Here is an 18,685-nt window from a genome sequence, read left to right on the forward strand (position 1 = left end):
AGTAATTGTATTCCCTGCAGTTTATGGCAAAAGCTTCTAAAATCATTCCTTGCAATTTTCATTACACAATTTCAGGTTTGGGGGGGAGGTGTGAAGGCCTCGAGTATTTGGTGAACTCATTAGCGATGGTCTCATTGTAAGTATTTACTGAATATTAGAATGTAGCAGAAGCAACACAGGAACACTTAAAAATGGTGTAAATAGAAGCTACTGTGGAATTTACCTGCAGGTTTGGGTGAATAATAGCAATAACTTCATCGTTTTTATTCCTGGGATAATCTACTTTCTCCATTATCTTATAAACCTCAATTGTACAGGGTGGAAATTCTTTTCCTAGAAAGAATAAATGCAATTGAATGTCAAAATGAGCAACTGCTTGTTAGAAAGCACAATGCATTCCTAACTCACTGCAGAATAGCTTAAATTATCAGGTTGTACACTGTTAACATTTACACACTGGTGCGTAGCTCATATATCATCAAAACGTGTAGATTCACATCTTTCTTTCCCTAGAATCCAAGCTGTAGAGAGATAATCTTGTCATATATTGCATTTTGTTGCATTCAAAACGCTGCCCACCCCTGCAGTGTTACCTGTTCAGCTGCAGAGAGCTGTAGTTCAACCTGCTTTGGGAGAAAACACTCATGACGTGATGCAGGGCGCTTGCTTTACTTACTCTACCTTCATTAAAAAGGTGAACAAAATCAAGGCCATGTTTGACAATCTTCCTCATTTTGTCCAGAATATCAGCTCTGACAACACCTTGTGGCTGAGGCCCCACCTCCACACCTGTTTACAGATGAGGGAGATTATTAAATTAGCTGTAATATATCACCTTAGATCACACAAGAAAAATTCATGTCTGGTTGTGTCTGAGTTTTAGATGTTAAGATGGATTTTAAACTACAGCTGTGTTATTTGGAAGGCAAATAGGAATGTAGCTCATGAGTAAGAACCAGTTCAAAGAACTATATAACCATTTCTGTGCGTGCTACCAGGATGTGGGAGAGTCCCTCTACATGCTCTTTGCCCTTCTTCTCTTCCTTTCTTTCCATGATGTCTTTTACAGAACTCATAAAAACCAAATGTTGTTGTGCTTTTTTTTTTTCCTCCCTGCCTGTGATTATGGTTTTGTTTCTATAAATGTAAACGTTGACAACTTCCATGCACCAAATCATTTTCTCCTTTGCTACATATTTTCTATTCCCCTTCCTGGCTTGCATCCAATGCTTTGTATGCAAATGACAGATCAGTGCTCTTTAGAAGAGAAAATCATAAACATGTGATTCCGTAAATGCACCGTCAAACAAACAGCAATTAGTGATCAGAGCACACTGCAAAATGGAACAAACTGATCTGGAAACAGGCATCATTTTAGATTATTTCCGATAGGTTAAAAACGGTGTCTATATTTCATATTTACCAACAGGATGTTTTGCTACAGATCGGGTTGTTGCATATTTCAAGTGAGGATGTTCAATCAGCAAAACAGGAACGGGCTCTGGAGCCAAAGCGTTCTGTGGAGATCGTTGTAAAATGTTTTTGTTATGCAAATGCTTTAAAATGTTGCGCCACAAAAAGCCTACTGATGCAGAAGTGATTTACACAATGTGTTCAATATGTTGCCTTTATTTCATGGTGCTCAAAGAAGTAGGACATCTTTAGAAAACACACAAAGCTCTGTTTGTTGGTCTCCCTTTCATTAACTCTTGCCAGGCATGGTCCAATGAACTTTGCTGTCTCCTCATATAAATGAACTCAGTTCAGTTCTTAAATTGCTAACAGGAAGAAAAACTAAAAACTACCCAGCGGTGCTGCAGAATTTATTATCTAAATACTTTAAGGCAGATTTCTATGCAGATTTATTTCTTGTTATGCTTAGATTATCTTGTGTGGACCGAGATTGGGAGCTAAGCCTTCTCTTCTTCAGCCTTTTTTATTTTTTGACAAAGAATCCCATTGCAGATCTCCTCCCAGTTACTCATTTCTGGGCCAACAGCGCTTCTGCAAACATCACTCTACCATTATTTATCAGGAACAGCGGATCCAAACAGGTTTCAAACACACATCACTGTTCCTGTACGTAGTGATGAAGGGAATGTTTGTCATTACTTAATTCCATCACTTTTTCCATGTCTTTATTTCATGAAATTAATGTCTAACTATTTAGCATGCATGACCCAAATGTATCCACGTTCCTGACAGATCAGTGAGGAAGCAGATGAAATTACATTTATTTTCATAGATGTTATTCTAAGCATTGCTCTCTGCCCATCAATCTTACTACAGTCATTTTAATACATGAATATTATGATGAGTTGAAAGCTGAATTACCTGATATTATAATCAAATTATTAATTACCTTTGATTTTAAAAAGCCATCAGTGATTATATATTTAAAACGGTTTTGCTGAATAAAAAATAGAACATTTGAAGAAATGACATAATATATAGTCATACGCTACAAACAGTAATCTGGTTTAATAGTTCATTAAAGGAGTTTTACCTTGATATAATGACACATTTGAATTGTAAAGTCATCCCTGGAGTTCTCAAGAATAAGGGTACCACCCATGTTAGCAGTGGTGTTGTGAAGGTCAAAAATAAGGTCATAGGCATCATCACTGCCTTTGGGACCAAATATATGGTTGATTTCCTGAGCCCTTCTCACTTCATATGGAATATCTTCCACCACTGTCTGTCTGTTAATATTAGTACAAAGAAATCAATCAACTCATTCCATGACTTTATATTCAACAAAATATCTATATCCTTTTCTTTCACTTCCATAACTGCCCCATTACATTACCTGGCTTAAAACAGGTAATAACCTTAATAATCTTTGTGCAGGAACAAAGTAAATATGATTATGAGTGGAAAACAGTCTCGTTGTTATGTATCTTGTGCAGAAAGGCATTACATGTTTTTTAATCTGATTTTTGCAATAGGCTTTGTACTTCTCTTATTTGTTTGTATTTAATTCTAGTACATACATCTCAACATTTCCCTCTATCAACAGCTTCGGCCACCTTCAGGCCTGAGTTCAGCTGCTGCTGAGGAGGTATTCTGGTATGGGTTCATGCCCTTTTACCTTGGACCTCATATACAAGCTCTTTCATAACCTTGTTTCTCATGCTCTGCTCAGATTTTCTTACAGTCTCTTGATTCTAAACCTCTTGGATCTCAAAGAAGATTTTCCACCTCAGGTGCCTTTCTCCAAAGTTTTAATGCTTCCAGTCTCAGGTACCAGACTGGCACATAAGACACGGTCTTAGCCTAAGGAGTGGTCTGAGATCATCCGCTTCCTGTCTGTAGAGGGAACATGTAAGTAAGCAAGGAAGGAATGGTCTTAACACTTCTGTGTTAAACAGTCTGACCATCTTATATATTAAATCCAGTGACAAAATTGTTAGATGAAAAGCCAGGTGAGAAGGCATTCAGGGTAAGAGTAACCATGATTACAAAGTAAATGTGACACCTATTTCTCTCAGTAATATTCACTTTTACAATTAAGGCTGTTCTGATACTTAATTACCCTTTCAGCTTACAGCTATACCAGTCATTGAAAAACGTTGTTTCATACAACAAAGTGCACCTCTGGCATTATGGATGTCTCAAAGCAGAGAAACATAATATCCCATTAAAACATGAACTCAATTACGACTGTACAGTAATTATAGATTACGTTTCTTCTAAAATAAGGAGACATTTCTGACATTTTGCCATAGAGCGCTTTAATTCTAGCTTATAATTTCAAGTTTTCATTTTTTATCCCATATGACTGTAATTAAATACACTTCCCACCTTGTATGTCACTTTTTCTATACTGAAGTCTACATCTAAATTGCTTTGTGTCTTCGTATTTCATAACTGTATTCAGAAGAGCTCCAAGGCTGAATTGCACAAGAAGGCATGAGAAACAGTGACTTTGCAACTCAAAGCAGCAACTGAAGTTTACACAAGCACAGCTGTCCTCTCACACGGGTTTAAAATACTCTGTTCAGGGGTTATGTGTTGGTTTGAGGCTCATTCTACCAGTTAGCTTTAAAATGAAACAACACGCACGATTTGTTCTTTTTGGGTAAAAGGTCAGTAATTTCAGTTATGTGACTGCCTGGATAGCACAGAAGTGGAATGTTTTAATCTGGAAAGGAAGCTGCTTGCAATATTAAAATAAAGAAAATTAAAACAACAAAGTACAGCTATTCTTACCCAAGATTATCAGGGTCAAAAACACGGTTCAGATCACAGTCAATGTATCTAGTACACTTCTTCACAGCTCTTGGGTTGGTGAGAAATGGTTTCACTTCCATTCCTGCTCTTTGAATCTCAGCTCCATTCTCTTGCCAGTGCTTGACCAAAAATATCCCTGATAACTCATTGCCATGAGTTCCTCCAAAGATAGCAACCCTTCTTACAGGAGGTTTTGGAACAACAGAACAGGAAGTCATGCTTTTCAGCAGCTTTAAGGATTGCTGAAAGCAAAAGAAAACAATAGTGAAGTAAAGCTCGTGTCTCCAAAAAAGAAATAGATTTTTCTTTTAATGGGAAATTCTTTATGTCTGTTTAGGTCAGACGGGAATGGAAGGGAATTAACATTTCTCTAAGTTTCAGATTCCGGTTGCAAGGCGGGACGTTGCTCGTCCCACTCTCCTCCCTCCCCAGGAGCCCTCCCTTCATTTCCCATATTTAGTAATCCTCCCGCTCTGTTCCTGTACTGTTACACAGTTCAAAAATTAACTTCTCTAGGCGATCTCTATTAGTATATGAGATATGGGTAAATACTGTGCCAAAGAAAGGGTGCAAAGCTTGCAAACTCGGTGTGACAGATCAGTCCGTGTACGCTTTAAGTCACAAAATCATTACTGCACACATGAGCAGAATGATTTAAAGTGAGTAGAAGCAGTAAAATACAAATCACATCTTGGCTCTAGATCAACACGTAGTGCTGAGACATGGAGTGCTTTCATCTAAAGAAGCACAAACAGCTGAGTTCCTCAAAGCACGCCGTGGCTCGTATGACCTCTGTTTCAGACTATCAGAACAGTGCTTAGGAGGGACAACAGCTGAAATTAAAGCTGCATTTTACCTGGTATTCCTGGCTCTGGATGCGTCTTGGGATCTGCTAACACAGACCTCTATTGGAACAACTTAATGGTGACCCTTCTCAATTCTGCAGCCCCCTTGCAAATAAAGGGAAATTGAAGCAGGTCACAATGGGACAAAAGTGGTGTTCATCCCTGAAAGAAACTTAGCCAAGAAGTTGACTTCTGCCAGTTCAGAAAGCATTCCAGTGGGTTTTCTGAACAGAAACTCAAGCTAAACAGCAGCCAGAACTTCCATCATGAGGGCTGATATGTTTAGATTCAAAACCAAACAGTTTCACTGATATTAATGATAGAATTGTTCAAAATGGGCATCCAGCACACAAAATAAACATAAAAATGTACTCCTGTTGTACTTCAGGCTGTCAGCTATTCAGTCACAGTAAGTAATGTATTGAGCAAAGCAGCAGAGCCGTGTTGTACAGCACAGGACAGTCTGCACCGGCCTTTGACCCTGGATCTTAAGCAAAGGTGGGTGCCTCCATCAGGAGGAACAGCTCATGGTCCGAGTCATGCTCTGTTGAATTTAAACACCACAGCAGTTTGAAGAATAAACTGCAAAACTCAGCTACACAGTGCTGGGCTCATTGCTATCCTGCACTGCCAGCATGGATTGGTGACCATTCCTCACAGAAAGCTGAAGCAGAGCCAGCGCTGTGCACTTACCTCACTTAGCATGCACGGAGTTTGTCTCCTGAGCGCTCTGGTAGGGCAGACACGGTGCATTTCAAACACGAGGTTTGGAACCAAAGCTATGGAGGCTTCTTTTATACCCTTGGAGCAAAGTAACTTGCAGGCAGCGTTTAACTCCTGGGCTGCCAGCACGTCACGGGGGGCACGATTCCCATTTTCCTATGCTTGGCCAGTGCTTAATTATACAGGAACATATTTGGTTTATTAAGAATTCAGCACTGATTTTGTGGAATTTGCAATGAGTGTTTTGACTTTATCACCGAGAAGAGGAAAATATAATGCTTATGAACAACACCACACAGTGCACAGTTCTTAACATTTCCCTCCTTTCTTCTGAGGTGACCTGGCCTAAAAGCTCCAAAAATAGCGATTTGGGAATTAATCTACCTACAAGCTACGATTCAACACAGAAGCCCATCAGACGCTGCCAAAGCGCCTCACGAAGCCCCACAGCCGCTCCTGCTCGCTCTCTCCCTCTCGCGGCCAACGGCGGCTGCAGCTCATGGCGCCTCCCGCCCCTTCCCGCCCATTTCTCCCCTCACACCTGAGTGAGGGAGCAGCCGTTTGGGCCGTTATTTTTGGCGGGCTTCTACTCAGCGCTGTTACCTCAGCGTGTGGGAAGGCGGTTCGGTTCGGTTCGGTGCTGCTGTGTATTAAGCAGTGCACAGGATTAGCTTGCTGTCACCCATTTCTTGTTTTATTTATTTTTTTTTCATTTTACTTTCTTTTCCTTGCATGTTTTAGCTCAGGGCTGTGCTTTGCTCGCCTTCAAGAGAAGGATAAAAAAAAAGACAAAGCCGTGCAGAAAAAGCAATCTTATGCAACACAAAAATTGGCTTCGGGGGCTGCAGCGTCAGGTGTGAGAGGTTTCGTTTTACAAGCGCTGCCAAATATTTGCTAACACTCATTAGCCCTTTTAGCACCTCTATAGGTACAAATCAGGTGGCAGCGATGAGCTGCTGCAGTGTTGTCACAGTGCGGTTAACGTGCATCGCTGAATGCTTTTAAATTCAGCAGTGAATTCAGTATTATTCCTGCATGCTAAGAATATAAAGAATGTAACTTTTGCTTTAATGATTAACATTTCGGGCTATGGATCCGCTCGGGATCCCCGTGAGCCTTTTAAATTCAGCACAAATCCTCACCCATTTGAGGTTTGTCTTGAAGGGATGCATGCAGCAGGTTAAAGCACTGAGACAAACTGCTGTAAAGTTGCGGGTAATTTGAATGTGTTTACAGCATTAATTAGCTCACTTTACTTACCTTTCAAGCAGTGAATACGGAGTAACCAATAAAGCGCTGGCTATTAAAGAACAGCACAGTCATGAAAAGGAGCTCAGCTGATACTTCAACCCGCAGCACAGCAGGTATTATCCATCCTTTTACACTCTACAGCTTATTCATCGTTATGCTTTATATCCTAGGGCCCGTTTCCCAAGTAGACTTGTATGGATTTCTGTTATTACAGCACAGTGTAAAGTTTTAGAGGCATGGGGTAATATACATATTACTGAGGTAATATGTACAGCTCACAGGCTAATCTGCAGGATAAAGGGCTAAGCCTTGTGAAGCAATGGCTGGGCTATGCTATGCCGTGTGCTTATGAACTCCAAATGGTAACGTAAATAAAACAATTGTTAGATAATCACTTTTTACATACTTTAAGTATAGATTGCGTAGGCTCCTAGTGCTGGTGTTAACATGTGAGTTTTAATTTTAGGTTGTTTGCCTGTGCCTCTCTTCAATCAGAAAAAGAGAACCAGGCAGCCCCTCACTTCAAATCCTCTTAAGAACGAGCCAGGTTCCAGTTCTGCGACTCATGACTTTTCTTCCACACCACTGGGTAATTAAGATGCGTGTATTTCTGATGGCTCTATATCCAGTTAAATGTTAATTTCATTCTTGTATTAAACGAGATATTGTCCTTATCAAGAACTATATGCATCCTTTATACTTATTTCTGAAAAGTCCATTGTTTAAAACATGTCCTCCAGGAAGTTTCTTTCTGTGCTATACAATTGAGCTTTTTTCCTTCATGCCTAGAGGGAGGTCAGCGCTTTGTGTGCTACAGAATGAAGTAGCACTGGCATTTAAGTGGTCTCTTGGATATCTGACCTTTTGTTTTCAGTTGATTTCAATCAAAATTCAAGTCCACTGTTACAAGAAGAAACACTTACAGCATGTCTTTCTTGTAATTGAGAACTTCTGTTCTTCAAATTGTGTTTTGAAAGAATGGCGCAGTTTTCAATCACTATTATTTTCCTTGCGTTTTTCTTGTAACAAAAATGTGTCTGTGTTGGTTAGAAAGCAACGTCTAGCAAAGCAATCTACTTGCTAGAAGTTGTCTTATAATTGTAGATATCAAAAAACACATTCCTTTTTCTTATTTTTTCCTTTTATTCCTCCTTCCTACTGAGACGATTTGTGGAACATTAGGTAGGGTCGGAGCCAGAAGTAGACTTGGTAGCTTTCAATCTTTTCACTTTGTATCTTTTCACTTTGTATCCACACTCAATCTCTTGTCTTTTGAGAATCAGGCTGGGGAGCTACAAACACAGAAGTCAATGAACTACAGAAAGCAGCAAACGATGGGTAAGTATGTTGTGTTACTCGTTGTATATCTGTTTTTATTTGGGCACTGCCATTTGTTTCACAAGCTATGAACTATATGCCTGTATGAAAATAAAGCTGCTGCTGTGTCACTGATATTTTAACTTATCTTTGAAAGCAGAGCAGATGACCACATGGCTCCTTCCCTTAAGAAACCAGCAAATGCACCAAAGTCTAATTTAGTCAAAGCTGGAACAAACACGTTTACCTACAGGTCAGTAAAATTTTAATTATTTTTAACCAAAATCATTCTTACGTGAAAGTACATCTCGTTGTGTATTCTGGTGGCATTCAGGAACACCCTTTTAATTTCCAGGTAATAGTTGTAGTTCTAAATGATTGCATTCTGCCTAGGAGCCAAAATGAACTGAAATGGGGCATCCATTCCAGTGTACCTAATCCTGGTTCAGAAGGATTTAAGCAAGTGTGTAATGGCTGCCCTGTACATGGATAAATTTGTTTGCTCTTTGAATCTAAAGAGGTATCAGATGTTAAAACTAGAACAATACATACTGCTTTTGTATACTGTAATTGCTTATTTGAGTATTCAGGGTAGATGTAGATACTGTAGAACTGAATCATATCTTACATTACACTGCAGGGCAGAAGAGAAGACTCCCAGTACTAAAATTTGGAACAGAAATGAGCGTACCCCTGCAAGTAACAGAGCAGGTTCAATATCTGATAGTGGAACTACTCAAAAGTTTGAGAGCCGCTCAAATAATTGGAAACCTCGTCAGCAGCAGAAAATACCCAATAGCTCTAATTCATCTCAGCATATCAAAGTGACAGAAAGTAGCCAAACACGTTCCACTAAAGGACAGTGGCCAGTGAAACCTAATGCTACATCAGGAAATCGGCAGGATTATGGCCTGGCATATAAATTTAACTGCAATAGTCAGCAAAATAGCATGAATGAAAAGCAATTTGATTGTGTTCCAGAAGACAAAAGTCAGGTAAGTTTATGGAGAAATGAAGGAAACTTTAAGGGAAACTGTGGACAGATGAGGTTTCTCTCAGTCCCAGCTGCCTTAACAAACCCTTAAGTTTGTAAATATGTAGAACTCAGATTTTCATATTTTACTGACCTCCAGTCCACGGCATGATCATATAAATTGGCAGGGGGTCATGTGCAGAGTCTGAACAAATACTTTAATGGAAATATTGGGTGTCTAATAGTACATGAACACCTACATGCTTTTAGAAGTCTTCAAATGCATATCTCTAACTCAAGTCTTCATCCTCCTCTGGAAGGATATTTCTTCATTTCAATTGAAACTTAAAGAAAAAAGGAATTCTTTGAGAATCATATCTGCAGTCATTGAAAGTATGAAGCATTGGAGCCAATATTCTTACAAAACTGCGCTGTTATTTGAAGTTCTAGGTAAGCACGTAGTGCTTCTAATGGCAAGTGTCTCACTGTGTTTCACTTGGCATTTTAACTGACATTATCTGAGAAAAGAACACGGTAAAACACAACAGAAATGACTAAACATTAAATTGAGGTGAACGAAAGACGCAATGCAGTGACATCTCAGGAAACTATTATTGTGACAGGGCCAAGATATTTGTAACGCTTAATGTTGATTGGCTCATGAGGATCAATATGAGAATTGTGTTCTACTCTCGTTAACAAGGGAATAACCCATTTACCATGACTGTTATGAAAATGACGTTCTGTCACTCCAGTTAGGCAGATTTAAAATCCAGTTTTACTATTAGAGTATGCAAAGCCCATAACATATTGGAACTTCAAGGGCTGTCAGCACAAATTGTGACAGGAAACTAATGCCGATTGATACACCTTTGTGCTTTTGTGAAGTAAACATTGTCATGATACCTTGATATCCTATTTTGTACTGCTCTGATGTTCACATCATGGCTTGGTTTTGTTACATGCTGTAGGCACGCTTGATTCTGCTGTCACATCTGGAGGATACAGAGCCAAGAATTTTCTTTTGAGAGATGGAGAGGAGAGCCTGCCTTGTGTTTTTTATGAAATTGTAAGTATTCCCATGTCTATACATAACAAAGACACCACTGCATGCAATGCCTTTAGGAAGTTAATAATGCACCATTCTGATAAAACAGAAAATTGTTCTGTAAAAGGAAGGCTGGGTGCTTATTGTTCCCAAACTGGTGTAGGGCAATAATGCAGCCACTAATTAGGCACCCACAGACTTTGGTTTCACCAACAATATTGAAGATACAGGTGGGGCTTTCAGTTCAGCTCCTAAGTAAATGTTAATAGCAAAAAAGATGACGTAAATTCCTTCAGTGTTTGATGCAGCTTTCAGAAATGCACTAATAACTAGAAGTCAGACATCTAGAAAACTGCCATGTTAGAAAGGTGATGGAGTTTCTTTGTTTATTGTGCTTTTGTTGAAGGATCGTGAGCTTCCAAGACTAATTAGAGGTCGCGTGCTCAGATGCATGGGAAACTATGACGCAAAAAGGAATATTTTCAAGTGCGTCTCTGTAAGACCAGCGACTATTCCTGAACAAAACACTTTCCAAGAATTTGTTAAAATTGCAGATGCTGAGATGACAGCCTATGTAAAAACAATGAATGAAATCTGAATGTGAAGGTTGTATAAAATTCATTTACCCAAACCAGTGCTGAATATGTGGTCACATAATTGAAAACAGTACTCTGTTATTTTGTTTCCACCATCACTTTCATAGTTTATTTTCTCTGGCTATCTGTGCCATAACAGCTTTTGTTGCGTAGTTCATTAGATTTAATGGAGAAATTCTGAATTAAAATGTTGAAGTTGTTTATATGTACATAACTTATTTATATGAATTGTTCCTGCTTAACTAGAGTGAGCCAAATTCTATTTTTTTGGAAAGGAATAGACTGTTTAATTAATTTTATTTAAAAGCAAACAAAAATCCATGGAGCTTTTCTGCTGTGAAAGCTGCAGGGAGTACCCCTCATATCTCTTTCGTCTGTGTATGCATCATTAAAAGCAGACCAGGTTGATTTGTGGCCTACTATCTCCCCCAGTCAGTGAAGAAAAGACTTGATAGTAAAACTTTCTCCTCACGCCCCAGTGAAAGAAATGAGGCAGAGTCACAGGTGGTTAACGAGAATGAAAATGGTATCTCCTTTTTCAAGATGGCCTAAGCCTGCAGGAGTTCTCCAAAATGTTTTGAGCATTTCTAAGGGGATCAAACACGCGCTTCTCTTATCTTCTCAAGTAAATTATACTTGAAGTATACATGTACTACCTACTATATATATTATTGAATAGTAATATACATAATATAAATTATATTGTACCTTCTGGTGTGGTTGGTATTTGTTTGTTTGTTGGTATAGAAACAAGCAGTCAGCCTGGACTTTTACAAACAATTTGCTGAGAGTGAACGTTTTATTTCTAACGTCTGTAATACTTGGCCACACAAACTTGACTCTGACAGTAGTTCAAGTGTCAGAAAAAAGATATTGTCCGTACTAATTCACACTGCCATTGCTTCTTATCTTCAGTTATTAGAAATACCTTTGGTACCTGTTTCAGATTGTTGACTGTGGTTGAGTGTATGGTCAAAGTTTAGTAGCTAACAAACATCAACAAAGATTTTTTCTGTGTAATTTCATTAAAATTGCTCTTTGGTAGAAAGCAAGATAGTGTGTCCTGCTTCAGTTCCAGTTTCCTTTGAATAGCAACAACATGTGTAAAAGCTCTTCTAGGAATGAACATAACAGGCATAGCCGAAAGATTTCACAGGATACAGCTGTATATATTAGGTATTCATATGGTTCCCATTGCTACACCATCTAATTATTCTTTTCTTTAAAAACAATGAATCATTATAACACTTGTTTAAACGAGCAGCATACCCTGAAGCTGTAGGAACATTGTTCAAGGGCACGTAGGAAGCTGGAAAGAAATAATTACTTGAACACAGAACTTCCTTGCCTTTGCCATAGGAACATCCTGTGAGGGATGGTCCACATACATTTGTGTCTTTGCCTTCAAACGTTTACTTTCATGGCTTATTCCTGTTGTTTCCATTTCCTTTTCCCCTTACTTCAACACTTTGTTCTGAATCTGTTGGATTTTTATTTTTTTTTTTAATTAAAAACAACAAAAAGAGATGTCAACAGTGACTTTTTTTTTTCAAATTTTTTTATTATACAGTGTTGGCAATTGGAAATTTCACATTTAAAATAATTGAAGTATTGTATCCAACGAGTCAAATACAGAAAACAGTTAATATTCTAAAAAGGAGCCAGCTAGTCAATGCAGAAACACATTAATGGAAAATACAGCTTTTAGTTACACTTAGAAAATTATATATTTAGAATAAAACTTGAACCTGATCCCATAAATTGTTTGACTTTTAACAAGAAAACGCTTTACACAGTTCAACTCGCAGACAGCCTTTATTTTAAAAAGTGATCTGTCAGTGTTAGCATATGTATTGTTAGCAACACCCTACCAAAGCTGTCACTTTGAGGAGCTAAAGCATATGCTTGACTAACTGTGCTAAGAATCCTTTGCTTTATCTCCATCTTCTGTGCCAAGCTGGTTCTGAGCATGGATGTTCAAAGGAAGGTTTTGCCTATCCGGTTATGGGGGTCATTTACATATGCTCAATTTCTTTAATATATGGTAAAATATTAATAAAATTTCTAAATGGAGGCATTAGTTTGGTTCATAGTAGGAAATAGAGCCTGACAGCTCTCACAACAAAAGGGGCTGAGTTTAAAGAAGTAAAAGACATGGTACAGCAGTGTTGTAAATTGTAGAACTCCATTAAAACAGTAAGTTATAAAAATTACAAAGGAAGTTTGAGCAGTGGGGCCAGAATTGCAAGTGTGAGTGTGTGTGTGTGTGTGTGTGTTCAGCATCACACAAGTGCTGTAGTCCTTAGCAATTTTGGTTGAATAATGGTTCCAGTTCTGCATATGTTAAAGTTAATAAGCAATGACAGGAACTGATTGTTTGTGTTCGGCAGGTATGGCATGGATGTTAAGAAAAATATAACATTTTACTTTTGGTGTTTAGGTCCTTGCAATTTTTTTTGCACACTAACAAATCACTTTTCTAGTGGAACATTAAGTGACAGCCTCAAACATTACACAAAACAGAAAAAACCCTACGTAATACAGTTTATACACATCACACGTTTCAGATGTTGATTCTTTTTAACCATATTGATCCTGTCTTGTCTAATGGTTCTAGAGTAAAGGCACAGATTGGTTAGGAAAGAAAAGCCTGCATCTCTGTCTCTCTCTACTTTGTGGTTATCAATTTCATTTCACTTGTTGGTTGTTATTCCTCACTTTTCTGCCTTTTATACAAAAATGGTCTGTTTTAGCTTTTCATTTAAAAGATGTTACTGGGAAGCATGCTACTATACAGAAATGATGGAAATCAATTCTGCTTATTTTTGACATTCCTTCAATCTAATTTGTGAAGTATTTGGAGGATGTCATCTCTTATTCACTGAGAGCAAAAACGCAGTATTTCACTCTCAGTTCTTATTGTCCTTAATTCTACTATGAAATCTGTATTTCTAAAGATTACTGATGAAGCTTATTTCGTGTGCAGAATTTGCTTTTGGAGTGCATGAAAACATAACAGATCATTATTTAGGTAAAACAGTGCAACAGTCCATTGAAGTTCAGAAGTGTGAGGAATGTAAACCACCAGACTGTAGAAGTCTTTGACGTATTAAAATTACACAGTGATTGTTCTATCTGTTTGCATTTTCTTACACATCCTCAACGTGTCTCTGTCTGTTCCTTCATGTACACTTTCCATTAGAAGAACAACATAAAAACAACACTAACTTCTGGAATTAGTTGGGCTCAGATAAGTGAAGAGTAAGGAACCTGATCACTTAGGTTGTGCCAAAATGCAGAACTGAGAAGTACGGCTCTGAATTAAATATAATCTATGTGCTTGTTAATAAATAATACAAAATAAAATATAAGATTAGAATTCAAATTTTTTAAAATGCAACACATAACAATGGGGAGAGCTTGGAACCCAATGTTTCCCTTCCTTGAGGAATCAAGTGCACTTACTTCAATCTTTGATAGTAATGAATCCAATGCTAGTGAGGAGATTAGATGGATTTCCCACATGAGCCCATGAACAATGGCCATGTGCTGGTTCTGATGTGGAACTGGATTCTTCTTCTTAGTACTATGCAGTAACACTTCATATGTATGTGTGTTACAATAGCAGGATCTTAAAAGAATTGGATATATTAGAAACTGGTTAATTCTGGCTTGTTCTGCCATTACACATATGGGCTATAGGGCACATACTTTTTGCAAATGGAGATTGTTGTTTATTGCCTTAAAGAGCAGCAACAACAAACCTACAGCTGTCATAGTTCAAATCATTTGGTGAAATTCCACTTAAAATGAGAATTGAAGAAACATGGGAAAAAGAAGCATTTTTTCTTCTTAACCTGTTACATCATCATGAGCCTTTGGATGCAGCTACATCTCTCTCTGTGTGATCTTCATGAACATGACTGTAAATCTTGAGGATTAGATCAGAATGAAAGTGTCTGACAACTGACAATATGGAGGTACTACTAATACACAGAGATTAAAAAGAAAATTTTTCTGTTACACACTTTTAGTTATCAGGCTTAATTGTAGGCCATGGCTACTAGTAGGCTTTTTTTTTTTATTTTTAATTAACCAAAATAATTATAACAAAATATTGTCATTGGTTTTAAAATTATTGGGATCACAAAAGTTTTCACATCTAAAATATATAAAAAGTGGATTGAAGCTTTTAAAAGTCTTAAGGTTTAGAGACACAAAAGAAACAGCCTGGGAGGTAGACAGATGTTTTGAGGATAAACAGATATTAGTTTTTGTCTCAGGCCTGACGCTGTGTGTTCAGAGCAGTACAAAGGCTGCTGATTCATCTTAGTTTAATTCCAGAGCATTTGCTACTCGTGTGTACGGAAGACTATCAATGCACTTTTGGTCTTTGTGAATCTGACCTTCTCTCCCCATCTCCTTTTTTTTCTTCTTTTTTTTTCTTTTCTTTTCTTTTTTTTTTTTTTCTTTCAGTTTTTCTCTTTAGCAATACAGCTAAATGGAAGTGCTATAATAACTGCTGCCCATTGCTTGTAGACAGGAATGTTCTGTTCTTAAACAGTAATAAAATACTATAAAATAGTAGGTATTGGAGTTGGAGATATGTGCTCTTTTGGTGCATATTTTGCAAAGAATGGTAAAAAGACAGACAACATGACCCCCACAATTGCCAGCATATACCCCCATCCAATCTGGCAGTCTCCTGCATAGTAGATGTCTGAATTCTCACAGAATCTCTTCACAGTAGCAGAGTTGAAACCAAAAGGGTAAACCAAAAGCCCAGAAGCCATTATGAACACTAGAGAGGAGAAAAGAAACCACTGTTACTACTGAGCTTTTAATTCCTTTGAAAGAATTCTTTGTTTTAGAAAGGCAAATGTGTAACATGAAAAACAGCGAGCAAAGTTATAGCTTAAAAATTGCCCTTCTGATTGTCAGAGCATTTTTCATAATTATGTCTGATAATTAGTAGTCGTTTCACAACATGGCTGTAAGTCAGCATTGGGATTTTTTTGCGTGAGAACTGTTCATTACATAATGTCTGGAATGTTGCAGTAAACATCATATAGCCATTTAAAAAGTGAGATGATCCTCAGATATAATGGAATCCAGAGAAAAGTTCCTAAACCTGCAAATCTTTTGATTTTTTTAAAAATTAAGGCTGAGGGTTGCCTTATTATCTCATTTGACAGCTCAGGGACTAAAAACATGGAATAAAGATACGCTGTAGGAATCTCAAGTTTCAGTGTCAAGGCACAGAGTTAGAGGAAATCTCTACTCCTTCAAGCTAAATACACCAGCAGATTAATCCGGTGTATAATGAGGAAATATGTCTAAAATACAATAAAAGCTTAAGCTGCTTCTTGATGTTTCAAAGCCTGATGCCCCCTGCAATTACTCTGTCTGGATTATCTTTTAATAGAATTTTACAGATTTTAGTCATTAATGAATGTGTGTTATGTTTAAATGTATAGTGTGCAATTAATGAAGAGCAGAACTATTTTTCCTGCTTTGAAAATAGGACTGCCCGAGGTATAGATGATGCCTATGATACAGATGTACTAAAGTACACGTGCAGTGCTCAGAGTCTGTTTTTGTCCACCATGCAAGTCAACAGGGGCTGAGGCTGATACAAAGGGCTGTGTCACCCCTGCCCCTCTATGTACCTCTTGTTGGAAAGGACACTGAGAAATAGATATATTTTTAGTTTTATGGGTTTTTTTGCTGGTGGTGGTTTTTTGTTTTATTTTGGTTTTGCTACTAAATTAGTGCTGTATTTACAATCTATAGCCTATTTTTTATGCTTTATTTTATGCATCAGAAAGATATTTTGAGTCATTCCTTATTCCCACATTTATTAAAATTCAGGGTGAATTGTTAGTAACTCAAGAATAAGAGTAAAGATGAGTTAATAGTTAATCCCTTGTTAATAATAATAATAATGACAGCAAACAAAAACACAAGAAATAATAAGACCAAGAAAACAGAAATTCAAAGGAGAGAAACTGGAGCAGAAGCAAACTTGCATGTCTGTTTCCCTCCAGGGTAATTCGGGGAAGGGTACAAAGAGAAACTGCCTGCTGCTAAGTGGAGTTCTCTGAGAGCAAGGCATTTACCTGTGCTTGTTCCCATCACCACTTTTTCCCTTTAAGCCCTTGAGAACATTAATTTTTCAGAGGTTCACAAGGAAAGAACGCTCTGGCCTTCCCCTCCTTCCAGGCTTAAGGTGCAGCAGTTAACAGTTCTACATGCAAGGTCTTCCCCAGCACACACAGCACCCTGAGCACACCGGGGAGCACAAGATGTAGAGCACAGCACAATTCTCAGCAGCTGTGTTTCTCTAATACAGAAACTGAAGCTAAATGCAAAAAAAATATATTGTATGATCCAGATCTACCTTAACTGCTTATGTATTAGACTGAAATAGCCATGCAGGAACATCTTGTCTAGCAAAGATTACTGAGCTTTCCCAAAAGAAGAAAGAAGAGCTAAGGGCCAGCCCGCTTCCTTTGCTCAGCAGCACAGCCTGCAAGTTGAGTGACTCTTGCACACCCAGGAAAATTCTGAGAACACCACTTCCATGGAGAGGGATGGAAAAAGTGACCTTGGAGAATAAACAGGAAAGGACTTTTCCTACTGGTATTGTAAAGTTTGAGTGTTAAACCTGAGCAGATCTACAGACTAAACCAAAGCCAGTCCTCAGATCTATGTGTTCTATAGCTCTGTGCTCTGAGCAAGAAGCAGGTTTGAAAATAAAATTTCAGTTATTTCAGTTGATTCATCTTTTCAAAGTCAAAATAGTCCACACATCTCATCCAGCTCCAAGCCATCACACACAATTGTAAGCAATCTTTTTACCATAAAATCCCTTTAAACTTTGCTGTTAAACTTAGCTGTTTTTCTGTTAGTATCTCAACCCCTTGCTCTCCTCCTTGTCTCTGTCCATATGTATGTTTTCTTTTTGGTTGGGTTATATAGAATATTTTGAAGGCTGTGCTTTACAGTGATGTTAGTGTTTTGATTACCACTTGGTGCTCATGTTTTATAGTCTGGTTTAATGGAAGAAGCTTTTCCTTTTTTTTTTTTTTTCCCTTTTTTTTTGAACGCTAGAAATAATCTGTCACAGCTGAATGTAATGTGTTCACATATCAAACGGGCTAAAAAGTTACCCATGGTTTCATATCCTCAGGCATGTCACAGAATGACCTCATTATTCTCATTTAGGTGCCCTCTTTCTTACAAAGGCTCCAGATATTGAATAGCCTGTTATTATCAGCAGAAGCCAAGCTTTCAGACGTGGTGCTAATGACAGCGTAATAGTGCTGTCCATCAGCAGTGCAGTTAGCTGGGAGAACACACAAAGAAACAGTGGGGCTCCATTTAGGCTACTCATAGGGCACTTACACTTCTGCACGATTTTCCAGCAACAAACAACTCTTTACAAGGTGTCAGAATACAGCAGTGAGTTTGCATTACCATGATATGTAGTGTAATCTCACTGTCAGAAAAGATGATGAGAAAGCAAGACAACATATTGGGGCCTTTTCTATAAGTGAAAGCATATGGAGTTTAGAAAGGCCTTGCTGGTAAAGTGGATAGCTGGATTGCTTCTTTTAACACAGCTTGACCGATCATTTGGTTCCTCGGACTGTTGACACTCGTGTCCCATCACCCACTGGGTCTTCCTAAAAACATG

At 38.1% G+C, this 18,685-nt stretch overlaps 3 protein-coding genes across 13 annotated transcripts in view; 1 reads left to right on the plus strand and 2 right to left on the minus strand.

The window, feature by feature from the left end:
- Positions 1-6,285, minus strand: part of ASPA (aspartoacylase) — an 8,679-nt gene extending 2,394 nt beyond the window's left edge. The window contains exons 1-7 of one of the 4 annotated variants that reach the window (XM_015880401.2): positions 5,772-5,867; positions 5,090-5,183; positions 4,213-4,475; positions 2,507-2,702; positions 1,424-1,517; positions 682-789; positions 224-333 (exon numbers count right to left, since the gene is read on the minus strand). In XM_015880401.2, the coding sequence (XP_015735887.1) occupies positions 224-333; positions 682-789; positions 1,424-1,517; positions 2,507-2,702; positions 4,213-4,451 (747 nt within the window). In that variant the 5' untranslated portion in view covers positions 4,452-4,475; positions 5,090-5,183; positions 5,772-5,867. Of the gene's footprint in view, positions 1-223; positions 334-681; positions 790-1,423; positions 1,518-2,506; positions 2,703-4,212; positions 4,476-5,089; positions 5,195-5,771 lie in introns of those variants that run through there. The other 3 variants (XM_032448445.1, XM_032448444.1, XM_015880400.2) reach the window with 3 other exon arrangements.
- Positions 6,286-6,427: 142 nt separating this feature from the next.
- Positions 6,428-18,685, plus strand: part of SPATA22 (spermatogenesis associated 22) — a 39,786-nt gene continuing 27,528 nt past the window's right edge. For 3 of the 8 annotated variants that reach the window (XR_004309310.1, XR_004309309.1, XR_004309311.1), the window contains exons 1-8: positions 6,428-6,655; positions 7,073-7,165; positions 7,519-7,641; positions 8,330-8,390; positions 8,527-8,622; positions 9,010-9,364; positions 9,663-9,792; positions 10,314-10,411. Coding sequence is in view for 5 of the 8 variants with exons in the window: in XM_015880394.2 (XP_015735880.1) it covers positions 7,123-7,165; positions 7,519-7,641; positions 8,330-8,390; positions 8,527-8,622; positions 9,010-9,364; positions 9,663-9,792; positions 10,314-10,411; positions 10,797-10,988 (1,098 nt within the window). In the remaining 3 variants the exon portion in view is untranslated. Of the gene's footprint in view, positions 6,656-7,069; positions 7,166-7,518; positions 7,642-8,329; positions 8,391-8,526; positions 8,623-9,009; positions 9,365-9,662; positions 9,793-10,313; positions 10,412-10,796; positions 12,039-18,685 lie in introns of those variants that run through there. The other 5 variants (XM_015880394.2, XM_015880395.2, XM_032448441.1 and 2 more) reach the window with 5 other exon arrangements.
- LOC107322403 (transmembrane protein 211-like) overlaps positions 12,672-18,685 on the minus strand; it is a 55,230-nt gene continuing 49,216 nt past the window's right edge. Inside the window, exon 3 of the mRNA XM_015880402.2 lies at positions 12,672-15,787. Within this exon, the coding sequence (XP_015735888.1) occupies positions 15,561-15,787 (227 nt within the window). The 3' untranslated portion in view covers positions 12,672-15,560. The remainder of the gene's footprint in view (positions 15,788-18,685) is intronic.

This window comes from Coturnix japonica, chromosome 19 (genome assembly GCF_001577835.2).
Source record: "Coturnix japonica isolate 7356 chromosome 19, Coturnix japonica 2.1, whole genome shotgun sequence".
In the NCBI taxonomy this organism is placed as follows: domain Eukaryota; kingdom Metazoa; phylum Chordata; class Aves; order Galliformes; family Phasianidae; genus Coturnix; species Coturnix japonica.